Source organism: Mycteria americana, chromosome 11, assembly GCF_035582795.1.
Source record: "Mycteria americana isolate JAX WOST 10 ecotype Jacksonville Zoo and Gardens chromosome 11, USCA_MyAme_1.0, whole genome shotgun sequence".
Taxonomy (NCBI): Eukaryota; Metazoa; Chordata; class Aves; order Ciconiiformes; family Ciconiidae; genus Mycteria; species Mycteria americana.
In genome coordinates, this window is record NC_134375.1 from 2230115 (window position 1) to 2247356 (window position 17242).

The 17242-nt window shown below is 52.2% G+C and overlaps 1 protein-coding gene across 1 annotated transcript in view; it reads left to right on the forward strand.

Annotated features, from left to right (window-relative positions):
- The first annotated feature begins 16797 nt into the window (after nt 1-16797).
- The window catches only part of WNT7A (Wnt family member 7A), a 35465-nt gene continuing 35020 nt past the window's right edge, over nt 16798-17242 (forward strand). Inside the window, exon 1 of the mRNA XM_075513722.1 lies at nt 16798-16868. Within this exon, the coding sequence (XP_075369837.1) occupies nt 16798-16868 (71 nt within the window). The remainder of the gene's footprint in view (nt 16869-17242) is intronic.

Here is a 17242-nt window from a genome sequence, read left to right on the forward strand (position 1 = left end):
CCTGAGCTCGGTCCTGCACCGGAGGGTGTCATGGTGCTTCCCAGCTCAGCAGCAAGGGCAAGCGCTGGCCCTGGTGTGCTGGGAAAGGGCTGGTGCTGGGGGCCTCACAAAGGGCGGCACGACGGAACCACTTGGTCGGGGTTCTGCTCACTCCCTTGGATGGTGCTCCCCCCCTCTGCCGCAGCGCACCATCGGGGAGGGCCACCGAGCAAGCTGACGAGCTGTGAGCCCATCTCTCTAGCACAAACACCAAGGTTAAAGGGGGAAAAATCCTCCCAAACAAACCCAAATCAAGCTTCTGACCTGCCTTTTTAGTGGCATCACTGGGTTTCATCCAGCTTCTGTATCCTGAGAAGGAACCCGCGATTAGACAACTACAAGTGTTGGGTAACATCTGTCTGCTACAAATGTGGTGGTTTGCACCCAAACTGGGGAGCACAGGATGTACAAACAGACCCTGCCAAGCGGGTTGGCAGGAAAAGCACAGCCCAGGTCTCCCAAGTGGTAATCCTGCCTGTTGGGCATAATCCCTTCCCCGTAGCCTCCAGGCCATGCAGAACTCATGTTAAAGCCTGCACAGGTTATATTTTTCATGTTGAGTAAAATTTGACTCAGTTTGTGCCAAAGATTTTCAGGATTCTCCCTCCCCTGTCCCCCATGAGTTATGTTTCCTTGAAAAACCACAACCCTCTTTAAGCACCTTAGAAATGCACCATAAGCATTAAGCCAATGCTATAGACAATAATAAATGAGGCAAGCTACATGCCAGGATGTGCTGGTGATAATGTTTTCCACTGAAGACAGGACCAGTGAAATTTTCCAGCATAACAACAGAGGCACAGTTCCCCCACCCCATGCGAAATGCAAGTGAAGGCTACCCTAGCACCCCACTCCCGGGCAGCCCTGCAAACCTTCACCCATCTGACAACGTCCCGTAGGTGACACACGAAGCCGCCTGCGTAGCACACCGAGGCTGGCCAGCCCAGCGATGGCTGACCTTTAAATCCATCTTGTCTTGTCTGCGTGCCCAAGAGGAAATCACATGTGTGGCACGAGCCTGACCCAGAAATATTGCAGGGAGTAGGATATTTTGTGCGAATAAGGAAGGGCAGGGTCTGCAAGATGAATCACCGAAACAATAATTATCCTGAGGAAAAACCTTGGAGGGTGGATTAACCATGATAACTGCCCTTTCAAGGTAACAACAATGCGAGCCGTCAGCTCTTCTCAACCGCTAGAAACAGAAAATGCTTTAGCACAAAACATAAAAATAAAAATTATGGAAGTTTATAAGAAGAGATTGGCCAAGGAGGCATCCTTCACTTCCCAACTGCTCTGGCTTCAGCCTGCAATTGTTATACAATCTGCCACAAGAATTGCTCCAAAAATTATTTTTAGCACACCAGTAGCTTTCAGTGGAAATAAATAAAGGGACAGACAGTTGCTATAAAGACAGGAAATAAACTTCAGAAACTATTTAGCTTTTGGCTAAGCAGGGCAACTGAATTACACAGTTCCTGAGCGTGCATGATAGTCTCAGATAAGATGAACTCCAGATGATAGTTTTCTTTTCTTTCCTCTAATCAGCCCAGTTATAACGTAACAGCCAGTGCTTTCTGATTGCTCCACACCTGGAGCAAACACTAAAGCCAGGAACCTCAGGGTGCTGCAGTCTCTGCCTGCATCTCTGGTACGCGCCTCCCATGGCTGTATCAAGTACGACCGCGACGTGCGGACACGGGGTTCGCAGCCGGCGGCTCCCGTTAACGGTAGCTGTAGTGCTATGCCTATTCCCTGTCCCTGGAGACAGCCCCTCCTGGCCATAGCACGGCCCGGAGCAGTGTCCCCCTCCTTCCCCGGCCCAGGCCAGCCGGTGTGCCCGCCCTGCTGCTTGGCTTAGGCACAGGAGCGTCAGTGCCTCCTGGAGAAGTCGGGACAGCTCTGCTTGCGTGGCACTTAAACTGCTCCGAGGTGCTTCAAGCGTCCCAAAGACAGGCAGAGCCGTGCTGGCAGCAAGGGAGACAGAACGCGTCCTCTCGCCGGAGACTGGAGAGCAGCAGCTCCGGCCGCTGCAGAGCCACGCTGCGGGGAGCACGGGCAGGCAGGTACACCTGCCCAGGCAAACCGTTAGTAGTAATGACCTGCTGCTAATCAAACACTCACTGCACGGAAGGGGGAAAAAGTAAAGGCCTAGTTCTGTCTCCCAGTTTAAACAATATTCCGATTTTTGTTAATGAGCCAACCCTGTGTTCAGCCTTGGCCACCTGAGCGAAACGTTCCTAGCTACCACGTTGTCCGTCAGAGCTGATCTCAGACAGCAGACAATATTTTGCTGCCTTTCCGTTTTTCAACCAGTTATCTCCCTCCAGCCTGCTTTGAATTCAGAGCTGCCACAGCCTCGCCTGTGCTTCGCCCCCATCCGCCTCCCGGGCCGGTGGAGCTGGTGGCGTTACTTCTGCAAACGCTGCCTGGCGCAGGCATCCGGCGGGCGAGAGCTGGAGCGAAAAATGCACCTGGGCGTCACTCAAGCTCTGTGCTGCACCCGAACAGAAAAGCTCCCTGCAGTGACACCATTCGGGGGAAATAAGCCAGGGTTTGCAAGACAAAACCGCAGGCGATCCATACTCCGCTTCAGAGGCAAAGGGAGCTGCACGCAAAGCGTGAGGCCTCATCTGCCCGTGCGCGTCGCTCACCAGGCACGGACGAGGCTCTACCTCGCGCGCAGTCCACCGCGCTTACGAGGAGTGTGCCGTCAGGCTCGCACAGCGTGCACTGAGGAAAGGCTCTTCCTGCTCTTCTCCGGGACGAGCTGAACGGCTGCCAGCAGCAAAGGCCGAGATAGCCACGGAAAGTGAAACCGCGGCGCCGGGGGGGAGAGAAAACCAGGAGAAGGTGCTTCTCAGGTGCTGCTCTTCCGCTCGGGTATGAAGGACTCGAGCTTACGCTTACCACAAAATTCTTGCGCCCTTTGCAGCAGAAAGCCAATTCGTGGGGTAATTTTAATAATTAGATAAATAAAAGCGTTTCCCTGTGCCAGTGTTACGTGGATGCCTTTCCCTCCCGCTGCTCCCGAATGATGAGAAAGAGTAAGTATGATGGTTGTAACTCACCATTACTAAAACTCTTAACAGTTTTATATACCTCTGCCACAACTTCCTTCTGAAGTAGACAGCCAGCATCCTCTCGTTTCTCCCCACAAGCCTTCCCTGAATGGCCTGGATGTCTGTTGTTTGGAGATGGGTCCACCAGCACTTGAAGGGTGGTCTGGGGGTAAGGTGAGGTCAAATTGCTTAAACATCCTACTATTTTATTTGCTTGTTTAGCTGGACATGGAGTTCCCTTCTGGCCACAGTAACATCCCTCCCCTCTGTTTTTAATTTAACAAAACGATTTTCATGTTTTTATGTACCCAAAACATAAAAAAAAGCCACCTTGAGCCACAGCCCTTCAGCTGGACTCAGTCATGCCTCTCTCGGTGACAGAACGACAGTAAAACACGTTATCAATTTGAACAGACCGGTTTCCTTTATGGTGGAGTTGTTTTCAGTGTGCTGTGATGTGTATTACAAAAGCCAAAGATATAAATGATCAACTGGAAGCTTGAATTAATTTTTCCTCATGTCTAAATTAAGAGAGTGAGTAATTGCTGCAGTAATCGCAAGCAGAACCTGTTTATCAATGCCAGTGAATAATTGGCTATTAAACAATAGTGCACTTTGCCTTTGAAAATTCACAACACTCTAACAGGAAGCACACTGCCCGCTTTATATTAGCTCGATGATTGATGAGAGGAGCGGCAGGATTACAGACGCAGTCTGGGGAAAAGCTTTCTGACATGTCTCCCCCAAAATCATCCCTATGCCGAAAGGGTTATCCTCGCTGCAAGGATAAGCGCGCAGTGGGCTTAGATTACAGCATCTGAAGTCACAGGGCCAAAATAGCACAAGTCTAATTCTGTAATCAATCACTTCTGATTGCAGGCAGCCAAACACCGTACCTCGAAACCACAGGCAGGAGCTGCCTCTTGTTTTGTGTTTTTGTCCATGCGTCTGGCTGCCCCGGCATTGCTCTGACCTCGCCCCTCGGTGGCATCTGGCCCTGCTATCTTCCTTATGCCCGCCCATTTTCCATGCCAAGCCTATCCTCTTCCCACCATGCTCCTCGCCCCTTCCTTTGACGACTCTGGATCAAGCCCCTGTCCTCCTGGCGTACCACTCTCTCCACCCAGCTACACCCACCCCTCACCTCCACCCGCTTTTCAGTGCCACCACTGCATTTCTTTCCCCCCCGGCTCTTCCTGAGCTCTGCACACTCACCCCAGGCACCCACAGCTCCTCCAGCTCTCAGGACCTCACCTATGCTCTCTTCCTCTTCCAGGCATCTTCCTTCCTCTGAACCTCCTGGATCAGGAGCAGACATGGTGCAAGTGGTTGGGGGTCCCTCCTGTTCCTGCTGCTTCCAAGCCCTTTCTCTTGCCCGGCCTCTCCCCGTCATCGTCCTCCTCCTCCATGCTTGGTCCAAAGCTCTTTCTCCTCCCCCCAGATTCCTATATCCACTCTGGGTGGTGTCGGCTTCTGACGTGACAACCCAATCAGTTTCTTACATTGGCATCTCTGTATCCTTGAGCTTTCAATTGATCTGCAGCTTGTTTGACTCTTTCAGTCACTCTGAAATGGTTAATCTGCTATGTTTTTTACCTAGCACTGCTCTTCCTCACCTCTCCGCTGTGCCAATTCCCCCTCCGGTCACTGCTCATCCAGATAATTCAATTAGTTTTTCTTTCCTCCTCTGTTTGCAGACCTCTCCTCCCTGTCCTTTTCTCAATTTGAAAATTACTCATTTGCTTTCAAGCTTCATTTCAGTCCAGTCTAGACTACCGTCCCAGAGTCTGGCCTACTGACTTCATTTCACTTTTTTTTTCCCCGAAGCTATTAACACAGCAGCAAATTCATTCTCTCTGCCTCCCCGTGCTGTCACCTTCACAACTAAGCAGCTGTAAGATCCAGCTGAATCTGAAGAAGTCTATCTGCAACTCTGGCTGATGCAACTTCTCACTCCTCAACCACTTCCTTCTCCCGTTCTCCCAAGAAATATGAGCTGGCTGGTTTTCCTCGTCTCTGTGGTCGGGCACTGGTCTATTCTCCCTTCCTGCAGCATCTCCATGCCATCTCAGTTTCCTTCATCCCTTTTGATTCTAGTTATCCTTAACCCTTCTCATTTAACCTTGAATTCTTTGATTTCCCCTTCACTAACATCCTTTAGCATCTTCTTTCTTTAAAGTGTACCAAAAAGTTCTTGATTCCCCTCTTTCCCTTCCAGACACCGCTTCATCCCATCCCAAAACAGCTCATTGCTGTTTATAGTATCCTGATGCTCCTCCTGATGTTCCTCCAACAGTTTCTGCCCCTCACATCTTACTGAAACTTTTCTGCTCAAGGTCTCTCACATCTTCTTCTTACCAAGATTTCAGTCAGACACTCTTTCCACTATCCTTCTTCATTTACTTTTAGCATGTTGACCACACTTGAGATCTTGTCCTCTGGATTCTGCACCCCTCATCCTCTGCCTCCCATCACTCATTCAGCACGTTTGCTAAAGAGTCTGCTTCGCCAGCCTTGAACAGGTCTTGGTCTCTTTTCCCCTACTGTCTCATTTCCAGGAAAAAAACCAACCAAACAAACCAACCCACCAAACAAAACAAAAACCCCAAACTCATCTCCATGTACAAACTCAGTGACCACCCCTGCAGAGATACCTCCTGTTTTACTGCTCAACTCCAGACTTGTCCCTTCTAGCCAAAGAAGAAGTATTCATACCTTTCTGTAAGGTCACCTCTTATTTAGATCTACTTTTATCTCAGACTCGTCCTGACTAAAGCAAAGCTCCTGCCCACGCCTCCATACAGCCCCACTTCCCTTCATTACTGACAGTATGACTACGTGCCAGTCACCCTGCAACCCATCACGGCCTCCGGTCTCTCTCCTAATGCCCAGTTCATGAATCCTCTCCTCCAAATGAGGTTTAATTCTCTTGAAGTTTTTCTGCAGAGGGTCCTAAGGACTGACAGCCTTTCCCAGTGATCCCCTCAGCTGAACTCTCACCGTCGGACATCTGGATCAGACTGCCAGTCTACTCTTGCTTTTCTCACAGCGATCCAACGCTCTGCAGCGGAGTTGGTGTCCTCACTGGCACTTTGGCGTACACTCCTCCTTTTGCAGCCCTCTCCTGACACCTCCTCTTTAGCATCAAGCATAAATCACTTGACTTTGCTTTCAAGGCTCTCCATGACATAATATCGTTCACTAATACGAACGCTGGTCCACGACAATGGCCTTTATCGCTCACTATAATATTTCCAAGGAAGTTTCTTTCTTCTTTCTGGGTGCTGAATCCCCACTTAGCGCTCCCTATGAATACTTGCAACTGCACTTCACTCTGCTCCTACAGCCACAGCGGCTGCTCACCATACTGACGAGCACGGTTTCCTTTTTACTCTCTTGTAGAAGATGAGGGTCTTCCACCCTCATCTTCTACTTACATATTAATGTTTTTTGAGGATGGGACCCTTTTTCTTCTGCATTTGCAGATGATACTGCAGAAAGGCAACCTGATGAATAAACAGGTCTATATCACTATCAAGAAGCCTCGGCTTGCAAAGCGCAGCAATCCGCGGCAGATGGAATTAGCAGTCTTCTCCTATCACACGACCTTTATCAAACGCATAAATCCTCCCAGGGATCCTTTCAGTCTGTGACCTCTGCTTGGTTCGAGCACGATGCTGACACTTTTCAAATGGCCCTTACTCTCCGGTCCACAAGAAAATAATTTCACAAGAGCATATCCTTCCGAGACGTCTAAAGAGTTTGCGTATGCGCTTACCACCCCCTGGCCACGGCTCCCAGATGCTTCCCAGGAATACTCCGGTAAAGGCTGAATTCATTGGTGTCTTTTCAGGCTCTCCCTTCTGAGGAGCAGCACAGCAAACACCCTGACTGACGAGAGCGCTCACTTGAGCCAGACTAGTGAGAACATGGCTGGAAAGCCATTTTAACCTGACCCACAAGTTAAAGGTTATGTCTGGAAGTCTCTCCTAGCTCAGAGAGCAGACACCCAATATTTTGCTTATCCTCTGTGACTATGTGACAGTTTTGGACCAACACATGAAGCTTATTAGAAAAATTAGCAGTTTGGGCAGAGGGACAGTAGAACCAATAATTAAGCTGCTGAGTGTCCTCACCTGGCCGTCAGGGAGGTGACCCCACCTCTGGCTCTGGTCTCAGGGACGCCTGCGCGGCCGCACAGGAGCTGCAGCAGGAGGGCAGGGCGGCATTGCTAATGCAGCATAAAGAAACTTGAGTTTCCTGATGCCGAGTCTGCTCACCTGGCTGAAGCCAGCAGGCTCTGCTGAAGTCAGTGAGGCCAGAACAACCCACGACCACCAAAACCCTGGCCCAGGCCCCCCCAAACAAACACTAGCCCTTGTGGCCTGCTACTGGCTACTGATTTGCCTCCGTGTCACATCTTCTCAACTGTACAAAGCACCTGCTAGGACTTGATCACATTGTCTTCCATATAATTAGACCCCCAACAGTTGACAATTATATGTTTTGATACCTTTAATTTATTTACTCCTCAATGTCTGTTTTGAAATGTGTAACTGGAGGGCTGTGTGGATCACTCTGAAGACACTACCAGGCCCATGGTAAACAGACGCGCTTTAAGTGTCTGTACAAGCAACCTTTCCAAAAACATGAATTAGCTATGTCAAGCATTATCCATGAATGCATTTTTGACAGAGCAGTTAATACTGTTTACATAATTTTATACTAAATATTGAATGGAAGCCTATTTTGCCTTACATCTTGACATAAAATATATTTCTGTGGAGGTAAGAGAGGGAAAAGTTCCTGGCTTTGCAAGGAGCCCCGATATCTGCGATACAATACCCTTTCTTAGGGTTCACAGAATTCCCCCAAAGCTCTCCTATTAGCAAAGGCTGTTTGAACAAACTTGGCTGGAAAACAAAATCTAGTTCAGTACTTTTTTTTTTTTTTACCTGCAGCGCTATTTTAAGACCAGTTTTATGGTTACAGTTTAGGCAATGGCTAAAACGGAAGGGAAAAAAGTTACACTATTTCATAAAGTTTCTGTGCCTTGCTCATAACTCTCTCACACCATGATATCACCATGGCCTTGTGCATTTCTAGTGACACCTTGACATCAGCCTTGTAAAAGTGCATCTCAAATCTTTGAATAGAGGAAAAAAAGGGAAGGTCCATTTTGGAAAAAGACAGGTTTTGAGTTCATTGTTTTAACTATAGCTATAATTGTAGTGATATTAATCTCATCGATGGTAGTAATAGTGTCAAAATGTCTTCTGCTGATTGTCAGATTGGTAAATATGCGTTAGTCCAAGGTCGATCTTCGTCAGAACAACAAGTAGACCTGTGTCTTTCTGTGCCTTCCTCCCCATCATTCCACTTTCTCCACCCTTTCTCTCCTTCCTGCCATGAACATGAGCTTGCTTCCCCTGATCTGCACATGATTTCCTCATGCTATTTGTTACCCCTTCCCATACACGATTTTGTGACTCCGCCCTGCCCACATTCAGGGAATAGACAACACCCTTGTTGTCCACGCTGCCGTCCTCCACCCAGCCACACACGCTATCTGCTTTGCACATCACCGCGCTCGCAGTCCGTTCGGCCAACAAAGAGCTCGCGTTACTTGTGCAGTGACTGGCGTCAAGCACAGCTCTGCTTCATCCTTCTCCTCACTCACTGCCCCGCTGCTGCGAGCAGCTCTCAGAATTCCGCATATTCCGTGGCAAATCGGTGGTAGCCAGCAGGTTTTGTCACCAAAAGATACGCCAGCAGGACTCCCACATTCAGTACCAGCTGGCCACAGCTAGCAAAGATGCATGTTTGACATCCAGTTTTGCAGCCCAGCTCTCTCCTCCCCACGCGTGCTGGTCCTGCTCCACCTCTCCGTAGACTCGGGGAGAACCTGATAGCTTTGGAAATAGCTTCTTTTAACGGCATCTGTAGCTCCCTGGTTCTTACACTGCCTGGAAGACTGTATCATATTTGCTGGATCAGATCCAGGGTGTTTAAGACCTTTCTTTGGCAACAAATAATCTGCTTTGACAGTTCATCTTTCCACCTCTGTGTCCATTAATAAATGGGTAAAGGAAATGTCAGTTTGTTTTGTTGGGGTTTTTTTGTTTTTTTGTTTTTTTTTTTAAAAAGGCAAAAATAGTATTTGCCTAAGTGCATGTTGTGATAACTGAAGAATATTATTTTTTGCAAATGCAACATATTCCCTAGTGTGTTTGTAATGAGTAACTTGTTACAGGGTGGAATCAGAAAAATCTCCTGAAGAAACTGTGCAGGAAAAAAAAAGACAAAAAAGCCTGAATGAGCAGCATCCCTGTGAACAAACAGCTGCGTTTATACCTGTCAGGGGACAAAAGGTAAAAAGAAAAAGAAATGAGCCATTGTAGAACCAGAGGTCTCTATGTGATGTGCAACGGGCACCTGGTGACACTTGCACATTGCTTGATGGAATAGGAGACGCAGACCAGTGGGATTCATGTACTTAGCTCAAAATGACTGACAAAAAGAGGTCTGCTTCTCCGATTCTGCTGCTGATGTTAAGGATTGCTGTTTGAGAGAGCAATTTACTTCATGTATATTAATCATGAGCTCCTTCTCTGGTATGCGCAGCAAGCGCAGGGCCCAAACCCCAAGCAGTCGAGATGGTACCCAGGCGGGCACAAGCTGCAGCCATAGGCAGGGTTAAGCCCCATCACGTTTTGGAATACAGCCCCAACACCAGGTCTGGCGCGCGCATGCCCGTGCCTACAGGAGCATGGGAAACCGCTCGGAGTGCAGCAGCAGCAAGGTACCTAGTCCTCAAGGTAGCACAGAAAAACAATCAAGGCGTTTTCAAAACAGCACGTGAACAACCTCCAAGTTCTCCTGCCTGTGGTTTTTTAACACTTAATAGAATTGACGATCACATCTTCACGCAGGGAGACTTCCTCAACTCCGAGACCCAAAACCTACAAGTTTGCCCCAGAAACAGGGCTGGAGGGAGTCACCGGTTCAGGCTTAGAGCACCTTCATGCACCCATTACTTTAGCTTTAATGTAAAGTGTTCCTTCATCTGTACTTAGATTAAAAAGTCTGAGCAAACCCAAACCCAGAGAAACCCTGGACTTGCAGACGTTGTTTTCAGGAGATCCTCAGGCTGCATCCAGCTCCAAAAGCCAAGAGATGCATTAGAGGCTACAGCAGAGGAATGCCTGCCTGGGCCCTCTCACGCAGACACAGCTCTGCATTACATTGGCATGAAATAGCTCCATCTTCCAAGTCACTGAATAGCCAGGAGACTCCTAAATCACCCAAACAGAGCAACTCTTTCCTTACCCCAAATCTTTTACTGCCTTCTAGTCATCCTTCTCTCTCCTCATCTAGCTCCCATAACAGCTGAGCCCATCAGTTACTAACTCGACGAAGCTGCAGGTAATTAGCTCCCAGGTACGCATGCTTGCCTAAACTACTTTTGCCGGCGGGCTGGCATTAACCGCCGCGGTCACCGTCTGCCTGGCTTGGATGGGCCCCAGCTGGAGCACACCTCAGTGGGACCTGGGGGTCTCAGCTTCCCTCTGAAAGAGCGCAAACCTCCGCCGGGTTTCTCAGACCCCTCTCCCGAGCTTGCCGGACACCTGTTTACATCACCAAGTCGATGGATCACAAGGCAATTGACCACAACGAGGCAGGTGTCACCTTTATATTGCCACAAGGGTTCAAAACCGGACCGGACTTACTCTGGAAGCCCGCCCCGGTCTGGCGGCGTGGTCAGCCCTGCCGGGCAGGGAAGGTAGCTCTCGCCCTTCCCGAGCTCTGACCTGCCGCAGCTCCTTACGTAATTTACTCCTCGCAGAGAGAAACTCTGCGGCAGGCTATTTATTGCTCATTTTGCAGTCCCGTGAATACATTTGTAAACTGAGAAGTTACTGTGGTTGCTGATGATAAGATATATTGCAGGAGTGGGCCAAGAAGAGCCCAGGAAATTAACTGGCTTTGCGAATGTTATTTATCTATTTATTGTATTTTTCTAAACACCCTTTTAGGAGGTAGGAGATTCTTAATACAGGGAGCATTGCTATATTAACCTCACATTTTTGCTACTGAAAGGACTCTGTAGTCTGACTTCTACAGGAGATGTTTGGACAACAGAACAGTGCAGCTATGATTAGCCTGATAAAAGGGAGCCAGAGTTGGAGTATTGATGGTATGTGCATCCAGGATCTAGTTACAAAATGGGCTTTTAACCACATTCTCCCTTGTGAATTCATGTTATCAGAGGCCATCTTAAAAAAAAAAAAAAAAAAAGACAACCTTTCTTTTTCATTTTATGTGGGTATGTTTCTTGTATTTCTTTATGTTTATGAAAAATTAGACATTAATAACCTTGACCAGAACCACACGCTGAGCAGACGGGCGTTGTGCAAGCTTTCTTACTTAGCTTCACTAACCCACGTCAGTGCCGAGACCGGGAGCAGCAGCGAATCTTCTCAACTAAAGGGAACTACTGGATCCAGTTGTGGTTTATGGGGGACTCCAGAAGGATTGTATCGAGACCAACAGACTTTTCAAGCTTCTTTTTTGATCTAATTTATTTTGAGAATACATTTTCAGAGGTAATTAGCTAGCGCACTAAATCACTGCACCACCTAACCCCAAAAAGCAACCCTGACAAACAATTAACAATAGAAACACCATTGTGGCAACAAATGATGGATGGCTCAAGGGTGTAGCTTGGGCCTTGTCTTTGTTCAGAAGAAAGTTGCTGCTGCTAAATAAAGAAATGGGTAGTAAAAGGTGAGAGCGAACAGATCGTATCTGGAATAAAACTATTTGCTCTGCTTGAGGGTGCGTTTCCTCGTAGCAGCGAGCATCTCGGGAGAGACAGGTGAGCCCCACGGCTCAGGGCAGGCTACAAGTCGGAAACTGCCACGCACCAATCCTCCTTCTGCCATCGCCCGGGATGAAACAGACTCTCAAGGTTTCTCTTCTTCCACTGTGGGCGAAATATGGTGTCTGCTTGCCTGCAGGCTGTGCGGTGAGGTGGTGTGACTGCTCTCTCCCAGGATACACATTCAAGACTTGTGCATAGGACCTGTATTTCAGGCCTGCAGAGACCCTCCGCCTCGCTCTGACCTCCCTCGTTCCTCGGAGCTCTGCCGTGAATGCCCGGCTGGGCATCCCGGTCTGTCTGCCTGCCCGTGCCCAGCGAGAGCCGCATCCCGGTCTGGCCAGGCTGCCCGAAGTCTGCTCGAAGGGGGCTGCTGAACACAGCCTGGGCTGCACTGCCCAGAAGCAGGGTGAGCCTGACTCTCCCAGCTGCCTTGGACTCTCTCTCTTGTAGAGCCAAACGAAGGTGTTTGGAGCAGACCTGCCACTTTCCGATGATGCAGACAACTGCGCTTCATGGAGTAGCAAAAGCTGCCTTGTAAGTTCCTGCAAAGAGAGCGCATGGTTCTTCCAAGCGAAGAATGGAGAGAGCTGGATTTTCACCTGCAGACACCTTCTTATGCACCGGGAGCTCTGGGATTTCTTTTTAACCCTTTTCAGAACACGGTTTCAAGTTCGTTTCTATTGCCACAGGCAATTTCCTGATTCCCACTTTTCAGTCATTAATTTCTAATCGTTGTTCCAAGTTTTGTGTTAATTTACCAATTTGCCTATAACTTATTGCTGTACTCTGTTAAGAGAAACAGAATAATTTATCATAATGCCTCATATTGATTTTATTATGATATTAGATATTAGAAAGTAATAAATATAAAGATATAGTGTAAACGAGGAAGCTGGATATATATGCACTGTAAAACAGGTGGTAGGTAAAGATTAGTTACTACAGACCACTGGAAAGACCACGTGGTTGGAAGGACTATTTAAGGTCTGCAACATTCTAAACCGTGATTAAAATGTTGAGAAACTTTGCCAAACAAGACAAACAACCCTCTGTAATCTGCACAGCAATGTTATTTTATGTGTGCTTCATATGTGCACACACTCATGCACACACACTCACATATATCTAGGTCACAATTTTTTTAGGAACAGAGTAAGACAAAGTCATTGATTAGTCCAGTAAATTATTTATCTTCATTTTCTGAGGAGGCTTTGCCATTTTCCGCTCTTACTGAACCCTAAGACAACAATTTGCTCAGCCTTGACCTATCCCATACCCCTGTGCTGCGTTAAACAGCCGACTTGCTGAGGTTGAATTAGACAAAACATCTCTAGCTTCAGCATCAGAAATACCAAAAAAAAAGCAAAAATAAATCCTAAAGAGCTCCTGGACTGTGTTTTATGGGCCAGATCACCATAGCGGGGAATATGAACTGAAACTCTGAAGCAAATTTAAAATGCCCTCCCAGTTGTTTTAGTGTTTAGAGGTTTGCTTTGGGGGTAGATTTGTTCTTTGGAAAGCAGGTTTAGTTTCAGGATGAGACTCCTGAGACTGTTTGTGCCCATTTCTACTCAAGGATTATTGACCCAACGTGACCAATTGTACTAAGAGCAACAAAAAAAGCAACAAACCTCACCTCCACTCTATGTCCCCGAGTCCTCTTCAGCAGCAGCTCTGCCGCTCACCTGCACTATTTTGGTGGTCGTTTTGGATTGCCCTAGCCCTTAGGAGCCCAAGTGGTGGATCAGGATGTCATCGTACGGAGCAAAAATAAACACCTTCATTCTCAAATCCGCACAGGCAAAATACACGCCTTAGCGACTGGCTGCAACGATGGGAATGTTCTGACACTTGGGAAACTTCTGCCTGACGTGCAAAGGGGACAGTGCACCGAGCACATCCACTTTTCCTTGCAGAACTGATAAAACTTATGTTATGCTGCTGCTTCGTGCAGGACCATCCCACCTTGCCTAAACCGCTGGCCGATATACCTTACCCGAGCTAGGTAAACACCTCTGTATGTATTTGCTGCAGGAGCGTGTGGTGGGCAGGGCACGGCAGTTCTCCCGAATCCCCTGGTTGTTACCCACCTGTCCCCATTGCTTCCCCACACATGCAGCCGGCAGCGGTGCCAGAGCACACTGCGGGGTGGGGCACGGTATCTGGGGCTGGGCTCGCTGTCAGCATCGACACAATATGCGTCGATGATCTCAGGAGATGACAGACAAATGCAAATTGGAATAATACCTTTCTGCCTATCTCTTAATGGCACTTTCCTTTTCTGGGGGTTTCCCTCCCACCCAAAGAGGATACGCCCTAAGCCTTGAATTTCCTTCTCATGAACACACGCTGCCTTGTATTCACGCGTACGGGCCGTGCGCTCTGGCCTCCTGGCTCGTGCCTGGCGCTGGGTGCGCTCCAGGGCTGGCGCCCGCTTTGCTCCGCTCGAGGCTGCAAAAGACTCGGGGCAGCTGCTCCCACCGCCCCTAACCGCCCTGCAGGTGCCGGGGGCTGCCGGCTCCGCCCGCCGCTGCCCGCTCTGCCCGCCCTGCCCGCTTCTGCCCGCCCTGCCCGCCGCTGCCAGCCTTGCCCGCTCTGCCGGCCCTGCCCGCCCTGCCCGCCGCTGCCGGCCCTCCCCGCTCTGCCGGCCCTGCCCGCCGCTGCCGGCCCTCCCCGCTCTGCCCGCTCCGCCCGCCGCTGCCAGCCTGCCCGCTCTGCCGGCGCTGCCCGCTCCGCCCGCTGCCGGCGGCCCTGCCTGCCCTGCCCTCCCTGCCCGCTCTGCCGGCCCTGCCCGCCGCTGCCAGCCCTGCCCGCGCGGGGCTGCGGCTGCTGCCCCCGCCGCGCCCGCCAGGTGGCGCCCTGACAAAGAGTTTGCGCGCGGCCGGCGGCGGGGCGGGCTGTGCCCGCGGGCTCGGGGCTGCTCCCCGCCGCCAGCACCCCGAATTCCGTCCCGTTCTCCGCACAGGGCCTGGGGCCGGCCGGCCGCTGGCTCCGGCGGCCCGCGGGAAGGACGGCGCGACCGGCGGTGGGAGGCTGCCGGGCGTAAAGGTGATGTGAAAGCATCTGCTGCACCGGGAAACGCTGAGCGATGGAGCGGGAGAGGAGGGAGGGGGGAGCCCCCTCCCTGCCCCGCGCACTCAGCAGGGACGGACTTGGCAGCGCTGCCGCCCACCCCCCGCCGGGGCCGACTGCCGCCCCCGCTCGGACCCCCCCTTCTGGGGCGGTTGCGGGGAGCGGCGGGGCCGTGCGGGCGCACCGGCGGGGTCGGGCCGCCTCTCCGCTCCGCTCCGCTCGCTGCCCCGCGAGAGAGGCTTCGAACCGGCTTCCTAGGAGGGATCCTGAGGGCCTTTCACTGTTCTTTTTGTTTTCAGAAAAACACTATCAGCAGAACAATTCCCGCACCACACCCCTGTTATCATTTAGGTAACCTCCCTGTTTGAAATATTTTAAGTGACTATAAAATAGTCGCCATACCCGTGTAAATTCCCGCAACGAGGAGCCGGGATACTCCTCTCGGCCGGGCCGGCCCCCCCGCGGCAGGAAGGCGGCTCTGCGGAGCGCCCCGGCGGCCGCAGCCGCCTGCTTCCCCCGTGGGGTCGGAGCCGGCGCGGCCAAGTCCCACAGACACCCGATGTGAGCCCACTGCCACGCGGGGCCCGGCGGGACACCCGGCTGCGAGCGGCTAAGCGTCCCCGCCTTTGCCATTAGAAGGATCAATCAAAACATAAGTGGAGAGGGCACTGCAGGTACACAGGCGGGGCGTGCGGGCGACGCAGGGCTTTTCCTTTGCCCGCCGGCGGCCGGGGGGCGGCCGCCCCTCCGCACCTGCCGGTGCCTCCGGAGCCCCGGTGCGCGACAAAGCGGCGCTCCCGGGCGCGCCGCCGGGGATGCTGCGGGCCGCCCGCGGCTCACCCCGCCGCGCCGGCTCATCTCGGCTTGGAAGCCGGGAGGGAGAGTAGCAGCACGCTACACGCGGGGAGGCAGAGCGAGGGGAGGAGCGTCGGGGCCGGGGCAAACGCATAAAGCCAGCCCCAGGTGCTCGGCCGCCCCGGCGGACGGGCGGCTCTCGCGGAGTAAAAACTTCGGCCCCCTCCCCGGTGCCGGCCGGCGCGGAGCAGCGCGGGGTGCGGGCCGAGCGCGGCGGCCCCATGCCGCCCGGCGGGCCGGGGCCAGCCCCGGGGGCGCCCCCCGGTGACACCCCCCGGAGCCCCTGCCGCTGTCCCCCGGGCCGTGCCCGCAGGAGGAGCCGCGCTCTCCGCCCGAGGAGGATCGCTGTGAGCCTCCTTGCAGGCAGGTGATCTGTCTGCCATTTCTTGTTACCCTTCTCCCCACCTCCCCCGCCTTTCTTCCCCCCCGGCTGGACAACTCCCTCCTTTGGAGAACACGCCCAAGTAGCTGAAGAAGAGAGAAAGGGAGGAAAAAAAAAAAAAAAAACGGGGGGGGGGGAGAGGGAGATAGTTAACATTGAACCTGGGGGGAGCGCCCGGAGCCGCTGGCGCTCGGGAGGATCCCGCAGCCCATACATCGCCAGCAATAAGCGCTACGTGTGACAGGCATACAAATCCGGGACGGAGGGAGCGGAGAGCGAGCGGGGCAGCGCAGGCGGCCGGCCCAGCGGAGCGCCCCGGGGGGCCATGCTGAGCGCCCGCGGGGGCTCGCCAGCGCGCAGCGGCGGGCGGCGCGGGGCGCGGCGGGGGCTGCCCCTCTCGGCCGCGCTGCCCTGACCGCGCTGCACCGGCAGAAGCGGCCCCGGGCCGGGAGCGCGGCAGGCATCGTTTCGCATGTTGGGCTGAGACACGGCAAGCAAGGAATATGAACAGGAAAACAAGGCGCTGGATCTTCCACATCTTCCTGAGCCTGGGGATCGTGTATATCAAGATCGGGTAAGTAACTTTTTTTTCCCCTTTCTTTTATAACAATCGCGCTCTCTCTCGCTCCCAGCCCAACCTGCCCAGACCTGTTACTATTTAACTCGGGAAGTCTCAAAAACAAATGATGACGGTGGCGATCACGACCGTTTCTTAAACGACAGGTAGAGCCCCCACACCTTTGAGCCCCCCTCGGGGGCGCAGCCTCCGGCGGGGCGAGGTGGCGGCCCCGGCGATGTGCGGAGCCGCGAGGGGCCGGGCGGCCGCCCCTGCCGCCGGGGGGACCCGGGGCAAGCCGGGGGGGGGGGGGTGGGGGGTGCAGCCGGCCCTTCTCCGCCCCGGCCCGCGGTCCCCGGCGCGGGCTGCCGCGGCCGCCCCTCGCCCCCGGC